This window comes from Nannospalax galili, unplaced genomic scaffold, assembly GCF_000622305.1.
Source record: "Nannospalax galili isolate Female #2095 unplaced genomic scaffold, S.galili_v1.0 scaffold1225, whole genome shotgun sequence".
Lineage (NCBI taxonomy): Eukaryota > Metazoa > Chordata > Mammalia > Rodentia > Spalacidae > Nannospalax > Nannospalax galili.
The window spans coordinates 774,753-796,285 of record NW_008352717.1 but is presented as its reverse complement, the minus strand read 5'-3'; the positions used below and the strand labels follow the sequence as shown (position 1 = coordinate 796,285).

The window sequence follows — 21,533 nt, the reverse complement described above, 5'->3', positions numbered from 1 at the left end:
CATTCACGCCACATCAGTATATTGCCTCAGTCAGTACTGAGGTACTAAAATAAACCCGACAGAATTGGGTCCTGGGGGGGGTCCTGGGGGGGGTCCAGGCACCCAGTAGGGGGCAAGAAAGCAGAGAGGCACTCTGCCATGGAGAGTCCTGGGGCCACTTCCTCAGCCCAGTAGGGGCGACCTCAACAGTACCCAGATCCTGACTGTGGTCCTCGTCCCACCACCTGCCCCACCCCCTCTCCTGGGTGGTCTTCTGGCCTAATTGACAGTGCTGGTCTCCAGAGTTCCTGACAGCAGGTTTTCTGGGCAGGACATGGTGAGCTTTAGACCCTGACTCTCCCTCGCCTGCCAAGAACCAGCCAGCGTTCATTCCTCTGGAGCTGTGGAGTACCCAGGATCCCTTTGACAGAGCATATGCAAACTGATTTGTGCTGAGAAAATCACAGGGGCTCAGGGTGACAGCCAGCCTGCACTGGGGTTTTAGACAGAAAAGAAACAGATCTGTGTTGCAGACATGCTCGTCCCCTGAGTGGTGGGGCTCCCCAGTCTTCCCTCTGTCTAGTCAGGACTTCAATTCTTAGCCTTCTGAGGACCAGTCATAAATTTGTCCAGCCCCTCTAAGTACCCATTTACAGATCCTGTCAAGGTCACTTGGTCCTGCACTTAGTACCTGCTGGGTAAGGATGTGTTACCTTCTCACTGGGAGCCTGGATGTCCCTTTCCTGTCCTCCCTTGCATCCTTCCTTCGCAGTGTAACCAAAGTGAGGTGGGAGCCCTGGATGGCTTCTGTGGTCTAGCAGAGAGAGGGAGCTCCCTTATCCTTCCTAAAGGCTGGTATGAATAATCCCAGCTTTAAATATAACTGGGGAGAAGGCCAGCTGGTTCCTAACAGAGAACATTCTGGAACATTGTACAGAAAGAACTTTGCTATTGCCTCTAAGAATTAAGGAAGAGGCTGGAACTGGGCTGGCAAGAGGCATCTTGCTGGGAAGAACATGTCAGAAAGACTTGGGCTTAACATACCAACTGGTTATAAGTACACTCATGTCAGGCATGATGGCACATGTCTTTAATCCCAGCACTCAGGAGGCAGAGAGAGGTGACTCTCTATGAGTTTGAGACCAGCCTGGTCTAGATAGAGAGTTTTAGGCCAGCAAGCCTACATCATGAGACCCCATCTTTAAAAAAAAAAAAAAAGCAGGGGGGGGCTGGAGAGATGGCTCAGTGGTTAAGAACACTGACCTTGCAGAGGACCTGGGTTCGATTCCCAGCACCCACATGGCAACTACAAACAATCCTTAGCTCAGTTCCAGGGAAATCCAAAGCCCTCTTTGACATCCACAGCATTGCATGACACAGGTGCACTCACATACATGCAGGTAATATATTCATACACATAAAATGAAAATAATAAAATATTTTTTAAAAAAAAGTAGGATTGGGGATTTAGCTTAATGGTAGGGTGTTTACTAGGCCCTGAGTCAGGCCTCGGCACCAAGGGAAAAAAGTGTCCTCAGAAACAGCTGAATCACTTAATTAAGAGTAAGTGGTGTTGCTTTTTTCATTGTTCCAGCAGGAAAAATAGCTCAATATTCAGAGAACCCTACTCTAGTTCCCAGCACCAACATGGTGACTCACAGCCACCTGTAACTCCAGCTCCAGAGGATCCGACACCCTCTTCTGGCCTCTGAGGGCACCTGTACTCATGAGCATACACACACACATTTAAAAAAGAAAATTATCGTTGGAGCTAGTGAGATGGCTCAGTGGGTAAAAGAACTTGCTGCTCGGGGCTGGAGAGATGGCTCAGTGGTTAAGAACACTGACTGTTCTTGCAGAAGACCCAGGTTCGAATCCCATCACCCACATGGCAGCTAACAGCTGTCCGTAACTCCAGTTCCAGGGCATCTGACAGGCTCTTCTGTCCTCGGGCATTGCACGACACAGGTGCACTTACCTACATGCAATACACACATACACATAAAATGAATAAATAAAATATCAAAAAAAAAAAAAAGAACTTGCTTCTCAACCCTGAAAGCTGTCTTCTGACATCCATAGGTGCACTGTGGCATTCTGCCCCACCCCCACACATACACCAATAACAATAGCAATTATAGTGATTAACTTCAAATTCATTGTTAATTGCTTTACATACTTTATTTGGGGATGGAATCAAGGAGGTCAGTATCTTAAAGACTATGAAATTTCGGGGGCTGGAGGGACAGCTCAGTGGTTAAGAACATTTGCTGTTCTTCCAGGAGACCCAGGTTCAATTCCCAGCATTCACATGGTGGCTGACAACCATCACCAGTTCCAAGGGATCTGATGCTGAGCCAATGCCCTCTTCTGGCCTCTGTGGGCTTTGCATAACACAGGTGCACTTATATACATGCAGGCAAAACACTCATACACATAAAAATTAAAATAATATATTTTTTTGATGGGCATGGTGGCACATGCCTTTAATCCCAGCACTCGGGAGGCAGAGGCAGGCGGATCTCTGTGAGTTCAAGGCCAGCCTGGTCTACATAGTGAGTTCCAGGATGGCTGGGGCTACAGGGAGACCCTGTCTCAAAAATAACAAATATTTTAAAAGACTATTCAGTTTCTGAAATCAATTGTGTATAACTCCGGCCTTCTTCAAGACCACTTGTTCTATGCTGTTTTTCTCTCTTTCCAGATTGTTCTCTGGGGCCGAACTGAAAAATGCCTGAAGGAGACAACAGAGGAGATTCGGCAGATGGGCACAGAGTGCCACTATTTCATCTGTGACGTGGGTAACCGGGAGGAGGTATACCAGACGGCCAAAGCTGTCCGAGAGAAGGTCAGTAGCTCAGGAGCATCTGTCCCTGGCATACTGAATGCAGGGTCACGCTGGGCAAAGAACACATTCATGTGGGCTGGGAGGAAGCATTGCTATGGCAGACTGGCTTTGTACAGGGCACCTTTGGGGACTCTCCATGAAACTGGCCCAAGCTACTTGAGCAGGGACTGGGATTGATGGCACAACAAATCTAGTCCTCTCTGGTCCCATCGGACATTAGGACCCTTTGAGTTTCTCTCTAAACCAAGAGGGGCAAATGTCCCATTGCCTTCTGGGAAAATCCTTCCCCTAATTCAAGCCATTTGGGCTGAGTATATCAGTGAGCTCCAAAAGAGAAAAAGAAATTACCCTGATGCCAGGCATGGTGGCACATGACTTCTTAATGCCAGCACTGAGGAGGCAGAGGCAGGTGGATATCTCTTGAGAGGGAGGCCAATCATGTCTACTAGCAAGTTCTAGGCCAGCTGGGATACAAGGAGACCCTGTCTCAAAAAGACTGCCCACCAAAAGACTGTCACATAACCTGCTCATGGTATTAGGTATTTCTATGCAACAATAACCTCATTTATTTTAAGTATGCTGTGTCCTGGGTATAGTATGTGCCATTAATTATTTCTAATCCTCAGACATAGCTGGTACGGCACCAGTACCATTTATGAACAAGACTAATGCTCAGAAAGGCCACACAGCTGGCGGCTGAGGGACCACTGGGTCCGTACCCCTGTAGGCTGGCTGCCCTCACAGCTCCATCGCCCCCTCTTGCCCACAGGTGGGTGACATCACCATCCTGGTGAACAATGCCGCCGTGGTCCATGGGAAGAGCTTGATGGACAGTGACGATGACGCCCTCCTCAAGTCCCAACACATCAACACTCTGGGCCAATTCTGGGTAAGGGCAGGCCTGGCCCAGAGCCAGCCAAGAGCATGACAGGGAGCCTGGATAGGGCAGGGGTGGAGCGAGAGGTCCACTGGGACTGGGGCTCAGGCCATCAGGGGTGACCAAAGGCAAAGCGGCTAGACAAGAGGAATGACTGACCTTGGAGGCATAGGAACGTAGTGTCTGGAAGCAGGGTGCCAGCAGCCCCTCCTTGCTGGAAGGTTCCGTCCCAGAGTAGCCGTGCATCCAGGATGGGCTATTCTCCCCAAGGAAGGGCTTCACTGCTTCATGTTGACCCCCCTGTCCACCCTCAGACCACCAAGGCCTTCCTGCCACGTATGTTGGAGCTCCAGAACGGCCACATCGTGTGCCTCAATTCCGTGCTCGCACTGTCAGCCATTCCCGGCGCCATCGACTACTGCACATCGAAAGCATCGGCCTTCGCCTTCATGGAGAGCTTAACGTTGGGGCTACTGGACTGTCCAGGTGTCGGCGCCACCACCGTGCTGCCCTTCCACACCAGCACCGAGATGTTTCAGGGCATGAGAGTCAGGTCAGTGGGGGAGACCAGCCACCTCTCCTGAGCCAACCCATCCAGTGGTCAGCACGGGAAGAGTTACACTCTAGAAGACCCTAGAAGCCCTTGGCCATGGCCTGGTCCTTTCGTTAATCATTGTCCATCCTCAACACACGGGATGCTACCACAGTATATTAGTTACTGTTCCAGCTGCTGTGACAAATACCTAACCAAAGCAACTTAAAGGAGGGTTTGTTTGGGCTCACAGTTTGGGGACGCAGTCCATCATGGAGGGAAGGCATGGCGGCAGAGCACAAGGCAGCTGGTCACATGGCATCTGCAGTCAGGAAGCAGAGAAAGGCGGATGCTGGTGCTTAGCTCGCTTCCTCTTCTTTATCCAGTCCAGGACCCCAGTCCATGGGATGGTGCCGCCCACATTTAGAGTGGGTCTTCCCACCTCAATTTAACACAATCCAGACACTCTCATAGACAGACCCACAAGTCAGTTTCCATGGTGATTTGATAGCCTATCAAGTTGGCAAGATTAACCATCATGGGTGAGTTAAGGTCCTACTTCCTGATGCTGCAGCTTATGCAAAACACCTGTACTGAATATGTGCAGTAGACTACTACCCAACAGCAAAAAAGGAAACCACGAGCTGTATAGTGAAGCTGATGTCCATGATAGCAAGTGAAAGAAGCCAGACCAGCCCACTCTGCCTGATCCCGTGAGCAGGAAATTATGAAGCAAGTAAACTGGTTGTGGTGCTAGAGACCAGGTCAGTGACTGACCCCCATCCCAGTTAGCTTTCTGCTGCTATGATAAAAAACCATGACAAAGAGCAACTTGGGAGAATAAAGGGTTTATCTCATCTTACATGTCCCGGGTCATACGCTATCACTGAAGGAAGTCAGGGCAGGAGCCCGAGAGGAACCTGGAGGCAGGAACTGAAGCACAGACCGTGGAGGAACACTGCTTACTGGCTTGCTCACTACATTTCCTATATAGCCAAGGCCCATCTGCCCAGGGATAGTACTGCCCACAGTACGCTGGGCCCTGTGACATCAATCCACAGTGAAGAAAATGCCCCACAGATATGCCCACAGTCCAGTCTGATAGAGACAATTCCTTCATTGAGATTCCTTCTTTCTAATTATCTCTAAGTTTGTGCCAAGTTGACGAAAAATTGCTATGGCAATCCCCCCTTGTCAACGTTGACACACAGCATGTCACTGTAAACCTTACCCTTTTCATTTCTTGTCCCCAAGATCTCCTGTGAGGATCACAATATACAACACAGTCCAACTTTTTTTTTCACAGTTTTTTTTTTTTTTTTTTCTTTTTGAAGCAGGGTCTCCCCTGTAGCCCCAGCTGTCCTGGAACTCACTATGTAGACCAGGCTGGCCTTGAACTCACAGAGATCCGCCTGCCTCTGCCTCCCAAGTGCTGGGACTACAGGCGTGTGCCACCACGCCCAGCTTTCACAGTTTAACTTGTAAAAGTCTAGTCTTTTAAAAAATTTCCACAGACACACACACACACAGCTTGTCTGGTAGGCTCAGGCCAGTTCCACTCCACACCTGTTGTTCTTCACAGACATCGACGGTCCTGGCATCTCCAGTATCCCAAGGTTTCCATAGCTACAGAGGCTCTACCTTCACCGGTGGCCTTGATCCCCAGGATCCACATGGTAGAAAGAGAGAACTGACTCCAGCAAGTTGTCCTCTGACCTCCACACACACACAGAGGCACTCACACCCACCTACCCCCCCCACAGAGACTAATAAATGTTTAAAATTAATAAATGCCAATTATAGCTCCCTGTAAAGAAATCCCAAGCCCACCAGTCACACCTCCTGCAGACCCATTCCATCAAGCAGAGTGTGACTGTTGGCCTAGCATTCTTGCTTGGGAGTCAGGCACCTGGAGTGGTACCTGTTATTGCTGTGACATGCTGCAGGATGTCTTCTTTTCAAGGTTGATCTGTGGAGTGATGACCGACATCATAGGCAGTGAGGGTAAAATATGGCACTAGTGTGGAACACCGTATTGTACGTATTACATACCCAACGATGGGCGAGTTTTGTAGCCTCTCAGAGCTTTAATTTGCTCATTTGTAAAATGGTGGAAATAATATTTACTTCATAGGATTATTGGGAGAATTACAAATGATAATATGTGTGACATACCTAACACAAAGCTCTCACACAAGTTGCTCAGAAAAGAGATACCTTTGTTACTTTATTCATTTTACTTTATTTTATTTTGAGACAGGGTCTCATCTCTAGCCCAGGCTGACCTCAAATTCTTGATAATCCTTCTGCCTTAGCCTCCCAAGTGCTTGGGATGACAGGCACCACTACACCAGGCTCTTGTTACTGTTACCAAGAATAAACATCTTCATAATTGCATGTTACTAATTTTCCTAGTAGATCATCTCTTCCAGGATATCATCCAAATATTTCTACTTGGCTTGCAAACAAATTGTCATAAATTCAAAACCTAGAGGAGGCTCATAACTATATGAATGTTCCATGGTAGATCCCCCCGACCTCCAGGACATACTTGGTATGGTTTCTTTCCATCTTAGTATATAAGAGGCATTCAATAAATGTACATTCAACACAAGTGCATCAGTGGCAATCTGGTTTTAATTGGACAACCTGAGCACTGAAGAGGTTGAGATGGTCACAGTGCTCACACATCTGTTTCACCCTTCAGCATCTTCCTGATTCTCCACTCTAAGTCAAGGTACCCTCAAAGCATTTTTCCTTAGTGGTTCAGTGTACGTGCCAATGGCCTGGGATCAAATCCCAGTTCTGTGCGACCTTGGATAAGTGACTTGACTTTTCTGTGCCTCAGTTTGATTGTGTATATATAATTTGGTGTTTTTTTGGTCTTTTTGAGACAGGGTCTTCCTGTAGCCCCAGCTGTCCTGGAACTCACTACGTAGACCAGGCTGGCCTTGAACTCACAGAGATCTGCCTGCCTCTGCCCCCCTAGTGCTGGGATTAAAGGCGTGCACTACCACGCCTGGCGATTGTTTTTATTTTTTAAAGTGATTTCTAACCCTGACTTTATAAGTTGAGTGAGCAACTGTGTGAGTATTGACTAGCTATGCCTCCTTAGTGAGCACTAGGTAGATATTAGCTACCTGTGGCTGTGCAGGCCAGTGCCTAGGGCTTGGCCGGAAGAGCAGACCTGGAAGACATATGCTTAAGCAGCTCCCATTCATTGAGAGAAAAAGAAAAGTCGAACAGCCTTGGCTCTGTCCTATGGTTGTCTTAGTTGTTTCTCAGGAAGTGAAGGTCAAGGACCTGGTTAGGACAGAAGCAGGGGCCACGCAGCAAGCTGGCTTATCTGTGGGTGCTCCTGCTTGTAGACGTGTTTGCTGACTTGGTCTGTGTTCCAGCCACACCACCAGACATTGTTCTCTTGACTATACTGCTCTATTTGGCCCTCCCAGAAGCCCTGCAAATGAGCTCTAACCCCATTTTACAGATAAGAGAGCTGAGGCTCAGAGAGTCTCAGGCACCTCCCAGAGACCACACAGCCGGAAGTTGGTTAGCGGAGCAGACTTTTTCTGACTTCCCTCTGCTTCTACAGGCTTGCTGTCTGCCACTTCCCAGGGTTCCTGGTCACCATCCTACCCACCAAAGAGAGAAAAGGGAAAATCCCTAGAGACTTAAGGCTCCTCCAAGAAGAATACCCCAAAACCTGTGAAGCTGGGTCTTCCCACCCTTTCTCCCATCCCTCAAGAAGCAGTGCCAGCCACAAGTGGAGGCTGGAGACAGTAGATGAGCCACTTGGCACTAGGTTCCAGCATCTGTAAGCTGTCTCAGCATGCGCCTCCCTGCAGAATCCAAGGCCAGCCCTTCAGGGGCTTCTTAGAAGCCCTGTTGTGGCCTGGGGAGAGAGCCTAGTTAGTAAAGTAGGATCTGAGTTTGAACCCCAGAACCCATATAAAAAAGCCAGGCTAGGCCGGGCGTGGTGGCACACGCCTTTAATCCCAGCACTTGGGAGGCAGAGGCCTTTGTGAGTTCAAGGCCAGCCTGATCTATACAGTGAGTTCCAGGCCAACTGGGGATACAAGGAGACCCTGTCTCAAAAAGAAAAAATAAGAAGCCAGGCATGGTAGCTTGTGCTTGTAATCCCAGTGCTGGGGAACTAGAATGGGCAGTTCCTAGGGCTTGCTGAACAGCCAGTGTAGCCGTCAGGAAGCCCCAGGCCAATGAAAGTCCCTGTCTCAAGAACAAGGTGAACCGCTCTGAGGAGTGATACCTGAGGCTGACCTCTGTCCTCCACACCTGTGCACATGAACACATACACACTTGCACACTCACACAAATAAAGAAACAAAAATTTTTTTTGGTCTTTTTGAGACAGGGTCTCCTTTGTAGCCCCAGCTGACCTGGAACTCATTATGTAGACCAGGCTGGCCTCCAACTCACAGAGATCCACCTGCCTCTGCCTCCCGAGTGCTGGGATTAAAGGTGTGCACCATCATACCCAGCGAAACAAAATTTTTAAAGCAGCATTGTTAGGGCAGTGAAGAAGGTGCAGGGAAGGGCGTGGTCCGTGAGTGGCAGGGGTGCCCCTTGCTCAGGAATGGCATCAGACCTGGTGACTCACCACCCTTCATCTTCCCGGTACCAGAGCCAATCACAAGCCCTTTGTTGGACAAAGGTCAGGGCTGGCAGCATGTGCCTGTGAAGTGAGTCCATTCCTTTAAACCAAAGAGGGGTAGGAAGAGCTGTCACTGGAGAGTGGCCTGGAGCTCACTCCTGGGCCTTGCTGGCCCCAGTCCTCCAGGGGAACCTCTGTTTCCTTATTCATGAACGAGAGAGAATATTCATGTGCAGGCCACAGACTTAGGGAATACCATGGTTGCATGGGTCCAGGGTCAGATGCCTCTGAATGGGCATGGGACAGTCCTGCTGTTTGTGGATTTGATGGTTTGTTCTTATTGAAGTCTTCTGGGTTTGACCTCTGTAGTCAGTGAGTCAATGAATGAATGAACAGTAAGTGAACCAGCATGCCAAGGGCCTGCCCAGCACACAGCCCCTGATTCCAGACCCAAGGAGTAGAGATGTATAAGGGGAACAAGAAATATTTATTGAGCACCTACTGTATACCAGCTACTGCTAGATGCCAGTGATGCAACAGAGAGTGAGACTGAGACTCATTGGGCCAGCACCCCTGTAGAGCTCGTAGTCTCGTGGGGGAGATGGGCCCTTGACAAGGAAGCGGTCAATAAGCAAGGCCATTGTAGAAGTGATCAGTGCAGGCAATTGACATGAATTTAAGGCTAGAGACCACTGAGGGGTCGGTGGGGGCTGAGAGATCTCCCTGAGGAGCGACTGGGAAGAGTGACCCAAGCCATTAGGGACAGCTGGTCCAGACAGGCTGGCCTGTGCTGCTCAAACAGAGGGAGGAGGGAGGAAACCGTCAGAGCTCGTCAGGGCCCAGATTACAGAGTGTGGAGCCAGTTCAGTGTGCCAGGAGCCCTGGAGGGCTTTGGAGATCGAGCCCAACAGAGTAGGCTGGAATTCCTTGATTTCCTTGAGATACCTCCTGCTAGCCTGCAGACTCCTCACATAGAGGGCAGTGAGAGGGAGGGTCCCTCACCCAGGAGAGCCAAAGGGATCCTCCTTCCACATTGGCACCCGCTGAGACTCCCAGCAGAGATGCCAGGTTCTCCAGGAGAAACCAGTGTCTTCCTGCCTTCAGGTTTCCCAACCTCTTCCCCCCGTTGAAGCCGGAGACGGTAGCCCGGAGGACGGTGGAAGCCGTGCAGCAAAACCAGGCCCTCCTCCTGCTCCCGTGGACCATGAATATCCTCATTATCTTGAAAAGGTATGGGGTAGAGGGGAGAGACCTCTTCATCAAGTACATTCCCCCCAGTGGGTCCTAGTGGGAAAGAGGCAGCAGACTGGACAAAGTACACATGATCTATTAGTCATGTCTGCTGGGGGCAGGATGAGGCGCAGTGGCACCTCTGCTGCTGAGGTTCTGTACTGACCAGAAGGCAGTAGCAGTAGTTCTCCACTTGTTGGTCTAAGGAGCCCTGTGAGTATTTATTTATTTTTGAGACAGGGTCACACTGTGCAGCTCGGGCTGGTCTGGAGCACACTCTATAGGCTGGCCACGAACTTTCAGTTCTCTCGTGTTAGACTCCCTAGTTCTGGAATTTATCATGCCTGTCTTAAAAATTACTGAGGACTCCAAAGAGCTGTCGTTTATGTGAGTTGTATCTCACGATTTACTGTGTTGCAAATTAAAACCGAGGAAAAACCAAAATTAGTTTTATTTGTAATATTATTCACTTATAAACAGCAATAACAAAACTATTAAATTACCGTAACTGTTTTGTTTGCTTGCCTAAAAATCCAAAAATTTTTTTGAGACAGCTCATAAATATATTTTTATAACAAGCAATTATATTTTCTGAAAGAAAAATAACAGTTGTCAGGGGTGGCATTGTTTGCATTTTTTTGTAAATCTCTTGTCTGGTTTAGTTTGAGACAGCTTATTCTTTTTTGACTTATTTTATGTGTGAGTGTATTGCTTACATGTATGTAAGTGGATCCATGCCATGCAGTGCCCGCAGAGAACAGAAGAGGGTGTTGAATCCCTGGAACTGGAGTTACAGACAGTTGTTAGCTGGCATGAGGACGCTGGAATTTGAACTCAGGTCCTCTGCAAGAACAGCCAGTGCTGTTAACTGCTGAGCCATCTCTCCAGCCCTGAGACAACTATATCCTTACATCTGCTTCCCTTTTCAGCCAGTGGTGATAGTAACATGTTTAGCCTCTAGGAAACTCCACTGCATGTTCATGAGAAAATAAGAGAATAAAACACAAATGATAGAGATGTAGCTCAGTGGGTAGAAGGCTTGCCTAGCATGCAGGAGCCCTGGGTTCATAAACTGGGTGATAGTGTATGCCTGGATTAATGACACTTGAGAGGTAGAAGCAGGAGGATGAGAAGTATAAGGTCATCTTTGGCTACATAGCAAATTCAAAGCTAACCTGAGATACATGAGCTCCTGGCTCAAGAAAGAAAAAAAAAAAAAAGACAAGTGAAGTTGTATTATTATAACTATCCAGAAGAAATCTCAGGAACGCCTAAGAGTTCCTAAAACACATTTTAAGAACCACTGTTCAGACTGTTAGACATATCCCCGGACCCTAAGGGGTTTTCATGCCAAAGGCTCAGAGTTTGCAGAAATCGCATAGTTCTAGTGAGGTGGGACTTACCAAGGCACACACCTTAGGAGGTAGACTCCATAAAGGAAGTACTTTCCCCTCCAGAATCTTCTCGGGCTTATATTCCCCTAGATCTTTCCAGACTTCGTGCATCCAGGTCCCACACTGTAGGAGCTGGTACAGGTAGCTGCCTCAGCAGAGTGCCCAGAGGCCTCAGGACAGGGAGAACTGAATCCCTCGGCCATGAGTCTGGCTCTCTCTTGCTTGTCAGAAAGTGAGGCTCCCAGGTACATGGCCAGCTCCCCTGTTACCATCAGACATGACTCTCAGGAAAGCCACACCCCTAGCTGTGACACAGGACCTTGACACTAAGGGGACCATGGTAACCAGCCCCTTATCCTCTACTCCTACAACCAGATACAGTGAAGTAGAGAGTCGAGGAGGGGACACCTGCCACACTCACACCATCCCAGCTTCCCTCAGTCCATCCTGAACTGACCCTCAATTCAAGAGGCTCTCTGACTGCCTCGGGAAGCCTGTTCAGGAGCAGGCACGAAATGGCTCAGTTAGTAACATGCTTGCTGTGCAAGTCTGAGGACCAGAGTTTGGTCCCTACACCCATATCAAGAAGCTGGGCATGGTGGTATGTACTTGTAATCCCAGCAGTGGGAGGTGGAAGCAGGAAGATCTCTGGGGTTTACTGACAAGATGGCTTCATAGGTGAGTTCCAGGTCAGTGAGAGACCCTGTCTCACAAAACAAGGTGGATGATGACACCTGAAGGAAGACACACACACACACACACACACACACACACACACACACGAGTAGGAACTCGTGTCCTCACTGAAGCCAGGGTTCCACCCTCCACCTTAGAAAACATCTTTTTTGGGGGGGGAGTCTTTTTGAGACAGGGTCTCCCTGTAGCCCCAAGCTGTCCTGGAACCCATTGTGTAAACTAGGCTGGCCTTGAATTCACAGACATCCACCTGCTCCTCCCAAGTACTGGAATTAAAGGTGTGCGTCACCACGCCCTGCTAGGAAACATCTTTAGAAGTGTTCTGTAACATTTAATGAAAATGTAGTCTGTCTGCAACATCTCAGCACAGTAAGCCCCAACATATATTTCCTGTCCTGTCCCTGACTTCTTCCTCTCACAGCAGAGTCTTCCCCAATCCTACACCACACCCTTCCTGACCTTTTCCGAGAGAAAACTCTGAAGGCTCCTATGGAGCCACCACCAGGAAGCCTTCCAGATTTCCCTGCATGGGAGCAAGCCATTCCCATCCTGTACCTAGAGTAGGGCAAGGGCCTGTACTTTGACTTGAGAGACTGGGAGTCCTCACTCTGCCAGGCCTGGGTCTCAGAGGAACTAAGGACCAGAGATGAGACATCTGCCACAAACGTACTCCTGTGACAGATAGTCAAGGAGCAGAAGGGCTCTAGGTTACCCCAGGAGAGGCTATGGGTGCGTCCGGCACATTTCCCTGGAGAACGTGTCATCTAAAGTGTACCTAACTCCTCAGCCCCTCCTAGCAAGTCTTTGTTAAAGAAGCAAGCAGCTGTTGGAGTTGATTGATCTCTGAGATTACGCAAGGCCCTAAGATGCTGTCTTAGTCTATCTTCTGATGGTATAACTGAGTACCACAGACAGGGTAATTCGTAAAGAACAGAGGTGTAGGCCGGTTGATGGCTCTGTGAGTAAAGTGAATGGCACACAAGCATGAAGACCTGAGTTTAAATCTCCCGAACTCATGAAAAGCTGGATGGGGTAGCATGCACCTTAATCCAATGTGCATACAGGGAACTGGGAGACAGAGACGAATCTCTGGAATCTCCCAGGCCAGCTAGGCTGGTATATGCAGAAGAAAAAAAAACAAGAGACCCTGTCTCTAGCGAGGTGGAAAGTGAGGACTGACATGCTGGTTGTCCTCTGACCTTCACAAGTGACTGTGAATGTGTCAGAAAGAGGGGAGAGGAGGAGGAAGGAAGATGGAGGGAGTTTTGTTGTTTTTTTTTAAGAGGGCTGGAGAGATGATTCAGAATTAAGAGCCTACAACTGCTCTTGCAGGGGACCAGAGTTCAGTTCCCAGCATCTACATCAGATAGCTCTCAATCACCTGCAACTCCAGCTCCAGGAGATTCAGTGCCCTCTTCTGGCCTTCGTGAGCAACTACACACACACACACACACACACACATACACACTCACCCCATTTTAAATTTTAAAAATCTTAGAAAAAAGGAACCAGGGGTATGTGTGGCTTGGGGTTCTGGAGGCTGGCGCATCCCAGAGCACGTTGTCAGCATCTGGCAGGGCTTTCCTGAGACCTCATGACGTCATGGAAGAATATCGCATGGTGAGGCAGAGTAAATGTGCCCAGGAACTTGCTTTCATAACAGCCACTGCCCAGACTGCCCATTAATCCGTGAATGGACAGATCCTCTCATGACCCAGTCACCTCTGTCTTACCACAAAGACAATCAGGTTTCAACCTGTATTTTTGAGGGGACAGGGCACATGCAACACCCCACAGCAGATGCTAAGAACGCAGCTCTTACCGCTCTACCATCCTTTCTGTGCCCTGCCCTTTACCTAGTGAAAGTACTAACTGCTTCCTGTAAGTTCTTCGGGTCCCAGAGGTGTTTAGGAGGAAAGCTGGTGTGTGGCTTACAGAGGAGGCGGGAAGCACGTCTAGGACCATTATTCTGCTCTCCTGTTTGGTATAGCCCAAACTCCTGTTGGGAAAGCAGTGACCCCTGCTTTCCCCCACCCCACTGACCATCTTCTCTTCCCCTCAGCATACTCCCACAGGCCGCGCTGGAGGAGATCCACAGATTCTCAGGGACCTACACCTGCATGAACACTTTCAAGGGGCGGACATAGAGCAGCAAGAAGACTCACTTCAGGAGCCGTGAAGCCTGAGGGGGGCTGCAGCACCTGGGAGCACAGCCACGCATCTGTCCATTGGCACACGTCCGCTGGGTGAGCGGGATTATGCCTGTCCCCAGGGAAGAACCTAGCAGCTCCCAGGTCAGCCCCAGGACCTTTGCGCAGGACTGATGGGTATAACTGACCCCCATGGGGAGGCAAGAAGCCAGCAGCAGCCACCTTGATACTTTGTTCATTTCTGATTCTGTAGAGTTTATTGTTAAATTGCTTCTCTGGTTTAACCCACCTGAGCAGGGTGCATAGTCTGTTTCCAGGAGGGTCTGCCCCCAGGTGCTCTGCCTTCCCCGCCAAAACTCACTCATCCTCGGCTCATGCAAACTGGTTAACCAGCAGGAATGCACAATAAAAGGTGGCTTTCTCGGCTTCCTTTGTTCAGATCCTTGGGCAAACAGCTGGGAAGGGAGCCCGTCCCAACCACAAAGCCCCATCCTTGAGGGAGAAGGGGTCTACCTCGGAGTCCTCAGAGACCAGGAGAGAGACCAAAGCCAAACTTGAGGGTACAAAGAGAGGCCAGGCCCCTCCTGGCAGACCATGGCTTCCCTACTAGGACTCCTGAGAGCTAGAATGCCTTCTGTCCTGTCTTAGCCCCACTAATCCACCAACTTGACCACCTACTGTCTACCCCGCATGCACTTATTACTGAAGGAAACCAAAATGCCAGTCATCACGGAGAAAGCGCCGTGAGTCACTAGACACAGTGACAGCTCATTACTATGAGGCCAGCACTGTGGGGCACTACATACCCCATACCACATTTGGCCGGGAAATGGGGAGGTCTGGAGGGAGGAAGTGGTCAGGCCTTAGTCAAAGGGTAGAGGTACCCAGGATTCTCTGGTGTGGCTCTTACTGAGCACACTGGGTAAATGTTGCTGTGGTCAGTGTGACGAGGGAAGCAACGTGACCAGGTAGGAGTAGTAGGAGTACCTTGTATCTACACAGCTCTTGGAGGTGGGTGGCTCCCTAGACAGGGAGGCGGAGGTCCCAGGCCTCTGACTCAGAGGGAGGCGTCCTTGAAAGTTGCATAAGGGGTGCACAGATCTGCATATCTCAGGCTGAGCCCTCAAGCTCATAGCATGGAGAATGAGATGGTTCCAGTAAAGGCGGGCTGGTCTGCTGGAGAAATACCAAGCAGTGACCCCATCTGCAGTTTATGGAGCACAGACGGCACTGCCAGCCCAACACATGGCATTTTCACTGTCAACGATTAGCCCTCCTCACAGTCACTGGAGACTGAAAACAGCTCTGAGAGACCACTTTCTAAAGTTCTGCCAGATGGTGGTGGGTTTCAGCCAGAAATGACCCCAGATCACCATGGCTTCAGACAGGGAAGGTGTCTGTCCTGCAACCTTGACCTACAAATAGAAGTGTCTTCACTTTGCGTAACTGCATCCAAGACGGGGTCTCAAGGTGGAGATAGATGTGCCTGTCCAATTTTATACCATCTTCAAGTTTCTGGCTAGAGCAGGTCATGTGATCAAGCCTACCCCCAATGCAGGACTCAGAATGCAGTGTGCAGTGCTACACTGTTTGAGTGATCAGGTGGTCTGCCATACTGTGGAAGAAGACCAAATGAGGAAAAGTTGGAGTTACAGCCAGGGATGAAGGAAAGCAGACTTAAGGATGTGGTGGCTCAGGAGTCATCACCAGTGGAGCCTTACAGAGGCAGCTGCCTGGCTTGCCTCATACCACCCTTTAGGAGGGGGAAATCACCAAACTCATTGTATAGGTAAGGACACTGGCTCAGAGCAGGGCAGAGGCTTGTCCAGGTCCAGAATTTAAACCCAGCTCTGCCTGGCCTGCAAGCCCTCGGGCTTCTGTGGTACCACCAGTGGCCAGCAGCAAGCACTACACCAGAACCCATCCATCCCTCACCTTCCTTCCTTTGGTCCTTGAGGACATGTGTTGCCAGTGTGTGGGATCCCCCTGGTGTCCACACCTACCTCTCAGCCCCCTGTGCTATCTGGACAACCTCCCCAGGGCAGGTGCCTGTGACTGACCCTCCCAGGAGAGAGGTTGAGAGTAGGTGCATCTTGACAGGCAGAAAGCAGTGACAGGGGCAGAGTGGGAGTCCTGACTGCTGAGCTGTCTTTGTGCAGCCACTGGGTTTCTGTGTTCATGGCCTGCCTCCAGGCTGACCTTTTGGAAACCATTGCTGAGGTTTCTACAAACTTGCATTTCGCCCTCAGACCAGGAATGCAGCAAAGAACGTGGAGGACTGGTGGGACACTGGGAGCAGCCCCCGACCCAAGACCCCTGAGGAGAAACTGCTGTCTTGCCTGCAGGGAGACCTCTCAGTTTCCCAGAGTGCCGGGGGCTTCTGGTGGTGAAGCAGGGCCCTGTCCCACTTCCCCCCACATACAGCAGCACCCCGCTTTCAGTCTTTTTCTGGATCTCTTCCCAGAGGAACCAGGGAAAAAGCCTTGGGCAGATTCCCAGGAGGCTGCTCTGGTCCCTCCCTGGAATGGTGTGACTGCCTGGAGAGCTTCAAGAGTGAGAGTGGAGAGCTAATTCTGTCCCGTAGCTTGGCCAAGCAGAGGACAGTGACAAGCGCCAAGCCCCTGAGGGGCAGAACAGGGTGTGCCAACCCTGCCAAGAAGCCTTGGGTCCTGGGAAATGACCCAGTTGCCAGGCTGGAAGTTCCTCCCCAGCCCCAAAGAGAAGCCGATCAGAGGTGGGCGCTGAGCCCAGGGAGGCACCAGACCTCAGCCTTATTCTGGCCCAGGGCCAGGAAAGCAGCCATCTGGCTGGACAAGTGGTCAGGAATTCAGTCCTGTGGTCACCACTAGCTCCTGGGGACCAAGTACTTTGAGAAACTCTCCTGGAAACAAGCTGATATCTGGAGGGACCAGGTGGTGGGAAGCTCCAGGGCCAACTCGAGGTCTCAGCACTAGGTGGGGCCTCATCCCATGGACGACAGGTCCATCTTTAGGGATGTTCTAGTCTGATGGGAGACAGCATCATGATGGTGATGGTGATGATGATGGTGATGATGATGATGATGCCAGGCCACAAGGAACCATAGCAGCCACTTACATCATCAAGAGCAGGAGGAAATAGAATGTCTAGGTAACAAGGGAGGGAAGAGGCCCACCCTCTCACTGTGCCTCACATGGTCTAAGCTTTTAATCAGGACCTCCCTACAGATACCCCTGGCTTCAGGCAAAGCCAAAAGGTAACATTCACTAACACAGATGGAAGGCTGGAGCTCCTCGCAGACACATACATCTTACCCAGCTCCCATCCAGTGCACACCATGTGGCTTTCTTGAGCTAAAATTCAGATACATCAAACCGTGCACTCCAAAAGTGTGTGATATATTATTCAGAGTTGCGTGACCAACACCACAATCAATTTTAGAACATTTTCATTACCTGGAAAAGAAACCACTAAGAGTCTCTCTTCATTTCCTCCAGCTCTCCTAGGCCCTGACGACCATGTCCTGCATCCAGATGACTCTGTTCTGGCATTTCACAGCCATGTAGTGACACAGTATGTGGTCTTTAGTGGCTAGCTTCTACTTCCTTTGTAAAAAAATTGTTTGAGAATTTCATACATGCATATGTGTTTTGATAAAATCTGCCCCCTCATTTCCCTCCTCTCTAATCCCTTCCCTGTTCCCCCACATACTACTTTTCCCTCCTAACTTCATGTCTTTTTAACTCACTGAGTCTTAGTGTTACCTCTATGTGTGTGGGTGGAGAACCACCTACCAGAGCATGGGTAGCCTCTCAGGGGATATATCCCTGAAGAAAACTTGACTGTCCCTCCCCCAGCAGCCATCAGTTGTCAGTAGGTCCTCAGCTGGTGGTGGGATTTCAGAAGCCCCCCCGCAAATCCAGACTGGCTTGATCTTGTGCAGGTCTTGTGAAAGCAGTCACAGCTGCTGTGAGTTCATGTGTGCAATGGTACCGTCATGTCCTGCAAATTCTGTTTCACTATAGATGTCGACTACCTTTGGCTCTTACGGTGTTACTTCACCTTCTTCCAAAATGAGCCCTGAGCCTTGGGAGGAGGGTGTGTGATAGAGATGTCCCATTAGCTGAGCACTACACAGTCTCCTTTTCTCTGCACATTGACCAGTTGAGTCTCTATTAATTTCCGAGTATTGTAAAAAGAAGCTTCTCTGATGACAGTTGAACAGGTATAAAGATAAAAACTTGGGGTACAATTTATCACTACATCCATTTAGCAGAATAATAGTATTAAGTTCTCACCTAGGGATTATGATCTAGCCAGCCACAGGTTTTTGGCCCAGTTAACAGTACCAGACATGGGTTCTGTCTTGTGGAACAGACTTTGAATCCAATCAGAAAGTGGTTGGTTAATGCCATAACATTTGTGCCACTACTGCATCAGTGGACATTGCTTCCCAGGCCACTTACTGCTATAACTTACAGGGTTCACAGCTGGGTAAAACTTTATTACTTTACTAGCCTGGTAATATGCATAGTACCTTCCAGCTCCATGAAAGCCAGTAGAGAGCAGCTTGGCTACTTCCCAGCACACCCCATTCCTGCTCACCTTCTCTTCTACTTCAGACAGAGCCCCAGAGCAGGAAAAAGCACACTGTATTGCTAAATGTTCAAGATCCATCCCCACATTGCTGGTGCATGGTCACTGTCTGGCAGGGCTATCCTGGGCTCTGTCTGATCTCACTACTTGCTCTTCCCAGTTGTGACAATCGAGCATCTCCTAGACTTTGTGAAAAAGCCCCTAAGGAGCTGACTCATCCTGTTGGGAGCTCTTGACTCACAGGTCTCTTCTTTCTTCCTTGCAACAACTCAGAGCTGTGGGAGTCAGCATCATTGACCTCACAGAGCTGTGGAAACTGAGGCCCAGGGAACTTTAGTGGCCTGTCCACAGGAGGTTGACAGCAGAACCAGACCATGAGCCTCTGCCCCACCCTAGGGCTAGGCTCCTAATCCTCCAAAGGGAGCCAGGGGCCTCAATTTGCTCAGGCCTCTATAGACTTGGTTTGCAAACAGCCTCCATGCCTCCCTCCTGGTGAGTTACCCAGTATCTGCAGAATTTTCCAGTATCCAGCCCCCCCACCACAAATCTTTATCATTCCTTTCATTTTTCAAGGCTTACAAGACAAAGTAAGCAGTTGGAAAAAAACACAAGCTGTGCTTATTCCTGGGGCTTCTGGGATGGAACTGGATCCTGGGGCGGGTGGGAGGATGTGACATGGGGGTGGGCCTGTTAGCCACTCAGCCCTGACTGCACACCCCAAGTGCCACGTTGGGGTCCACATGCCTAGACTTCTTGTGAGGGGTGGGCGGGGGGGGGGGATCTGGCCCAGTCCACTCTGCCATCCAAGACCTGGGCTGCTGTCTACCCCAGATGGAATGCTGGGTAGAAAGAGGACAGCTTAGTGGGCTGGCCTTCCAGCTGACAGCCAAGGAAGGGAAGAGTGTGGAATTTGGAACCAGCCATAGCCAGTTCACGTTAACTTGAATTTAACCTTCCTGAGCCTCAGTTTCCTCCTCTGTAGAATAGAGCCAGTGGCCCTGTCCACCACAGCTGCTTGTGAAAATCAAAGGAGAAATACATATAAACACATAATACATGTGTAATCAGTATTAATAAATGCCTATTTATATCTGTATATTATATTTACTTTGTAATACCAATAATAAGTTATTGTGTGCTTGGTGGAACAGATCCCAAGTTGCAAGGAAACTGAATTTAAGAGATGAGGCATCCTTCCCCAACTTGCTTTACAGCTTGTAACTGGTAGATCTGGGATTTGAACCCCAGAGTCTATATACAAAATCTTGCTTTTTTTTTCTTTGAGATTTATTTATTTTAGGGGCTGGAGGGATGTCTCAGTGGTTAAGAACATTGGTTGTTCTTGCAGAAGACCCAGGTTCAAATCCCAGCACCCACATGGCAGCTAAGAACAGTCCATAACTCCAGTTCCAGGGGATCCAACAGCCTCTTCTGTCCTCCATGGGCATTGCACGACACAGGTGCACTTACCTACACACAGGCAATACACGCATACACATAAAATAAAAATAAATTTTAAAAAATATTTATTTTGACCAGGTGTGTGGCACACACCTTTAATCTCAGCACTCAGGAGGCAGATCAGGTGGCTTTCCATGAGATTGAGGCCAGTCTGTTCTACATAGCAAGTTCTAGGCCTGTTGAGCCTACAGAGGAAGCCTGTCTCAAAAAAAAAAGTTTCATTTATTTTATGTATATGTGTATATGCATGTATGTGCATGCCTGGAGCTGGAGTTACAGACAGTTGTAACTTAACATGTGGGTTCTAGAAACCAGACTGGGTCATCTGCAAGAGCAACACGTGCTCTTAACCACTTAACCATCTCTCTAGCCCCCCACCCCCAATCCTGCTTTTTTCTTTTTTTGTTTTTTTGTTGTTGTTTTGAGACAGGGTCTCCCTGTAACCCCAGCTGTCCTGGAACTCACTATGTAGACCAGGCTGGCCTCGAACTCACAGAGATCCACTTGCCTCTGCCTCCCAAGTGCTGGGATTAAAGGTGTGCGCCACCTTGCCTGGCTACTTTTTTCTTTTTTTAATTTTATGTGTATGAGCACACTGTCTGCATGTATGTAAGTACATCCATGTTGTGCGATGCCTATGGAGGTCAGAAGTGGGCATTAGATTCTCCTAGAACTGGAGTTACAGACGATTGTTGCCATGTGGGTGCCAGGAATTGAACTCCGGTCCTCTGCAAGAACAGCCAGTGCTCTTAACCACTGAGCCATCTCTCCAGCCCCCAATCCTGCTTTTTAATCTCTGGCCTTATGTCTTTTGTGAAGAAGTATGCTATAGAGAGGTCTGGTACTTGCCATGATTGGCCAGGATCTTTATCCAGCCTTACTTGGCCTCTTCCTGCCCAGTCTCAGCAATGTCACCACCACTACCCTCAGCACCCCTTTGTCTACCTGCTACACCCCTTTGTCCACCCGCTGCACCCCTTTGTCCATCTGCTGCAGGGAACCCAGCAGGTGGACTTTGAGTAGGCTTCTGGGTCCCCCCATGATGAGACAAGAGTTTCTTAGAAGTGTGCTAGACTCAACCCTGACAGTCCTCTATGTAGCTGGTTGTAGAGTGTATTTCTGTACTCCAACCTCTTCTTTTAAAAAAAGAAATTATTTTTATTTTATATGTACGAGTAT

General features: G+C 49.3%; 1 protein-coding gene across 1 annotated transcript in view; it reads left to right on the top strand.

The window, feature by feature from the left end:
- Dhrs3 (dehydrogenase/reductase 3) overlaps positions 1-14,744 on the top strand; it is a 42,313-nt gene extending 27,569 nt beyond the window's left edge. Inside the window, exons 2-6 of the mRNA XM_008849945.3 lie at positions 2,684-2,827; positions 3,597-3,716; positions 4,019-4,257; positions 9,953-10,078; positions 14,231-14,744. Coding sequence (XP_008848167.1) covers positions 2,684-2,827; positions 3,597-3,716; positions 4,019-4,257; positions 9,953-10,078; positions 14,231-14,315 — 714 coding nt within the window. The 3' untranslated portion in view covers positions 14,316-14,744. The remainder of the gene's footprint in view (positions 1-2,683; positions 2,828-3,596; positions 3,717-4,018; positions 4,258-9,952; positions 10,079-14,230) is intronic.
- The last annotated feature ends 6,789 nt before the right edge of the window (positions 14,745-21,533 follow it).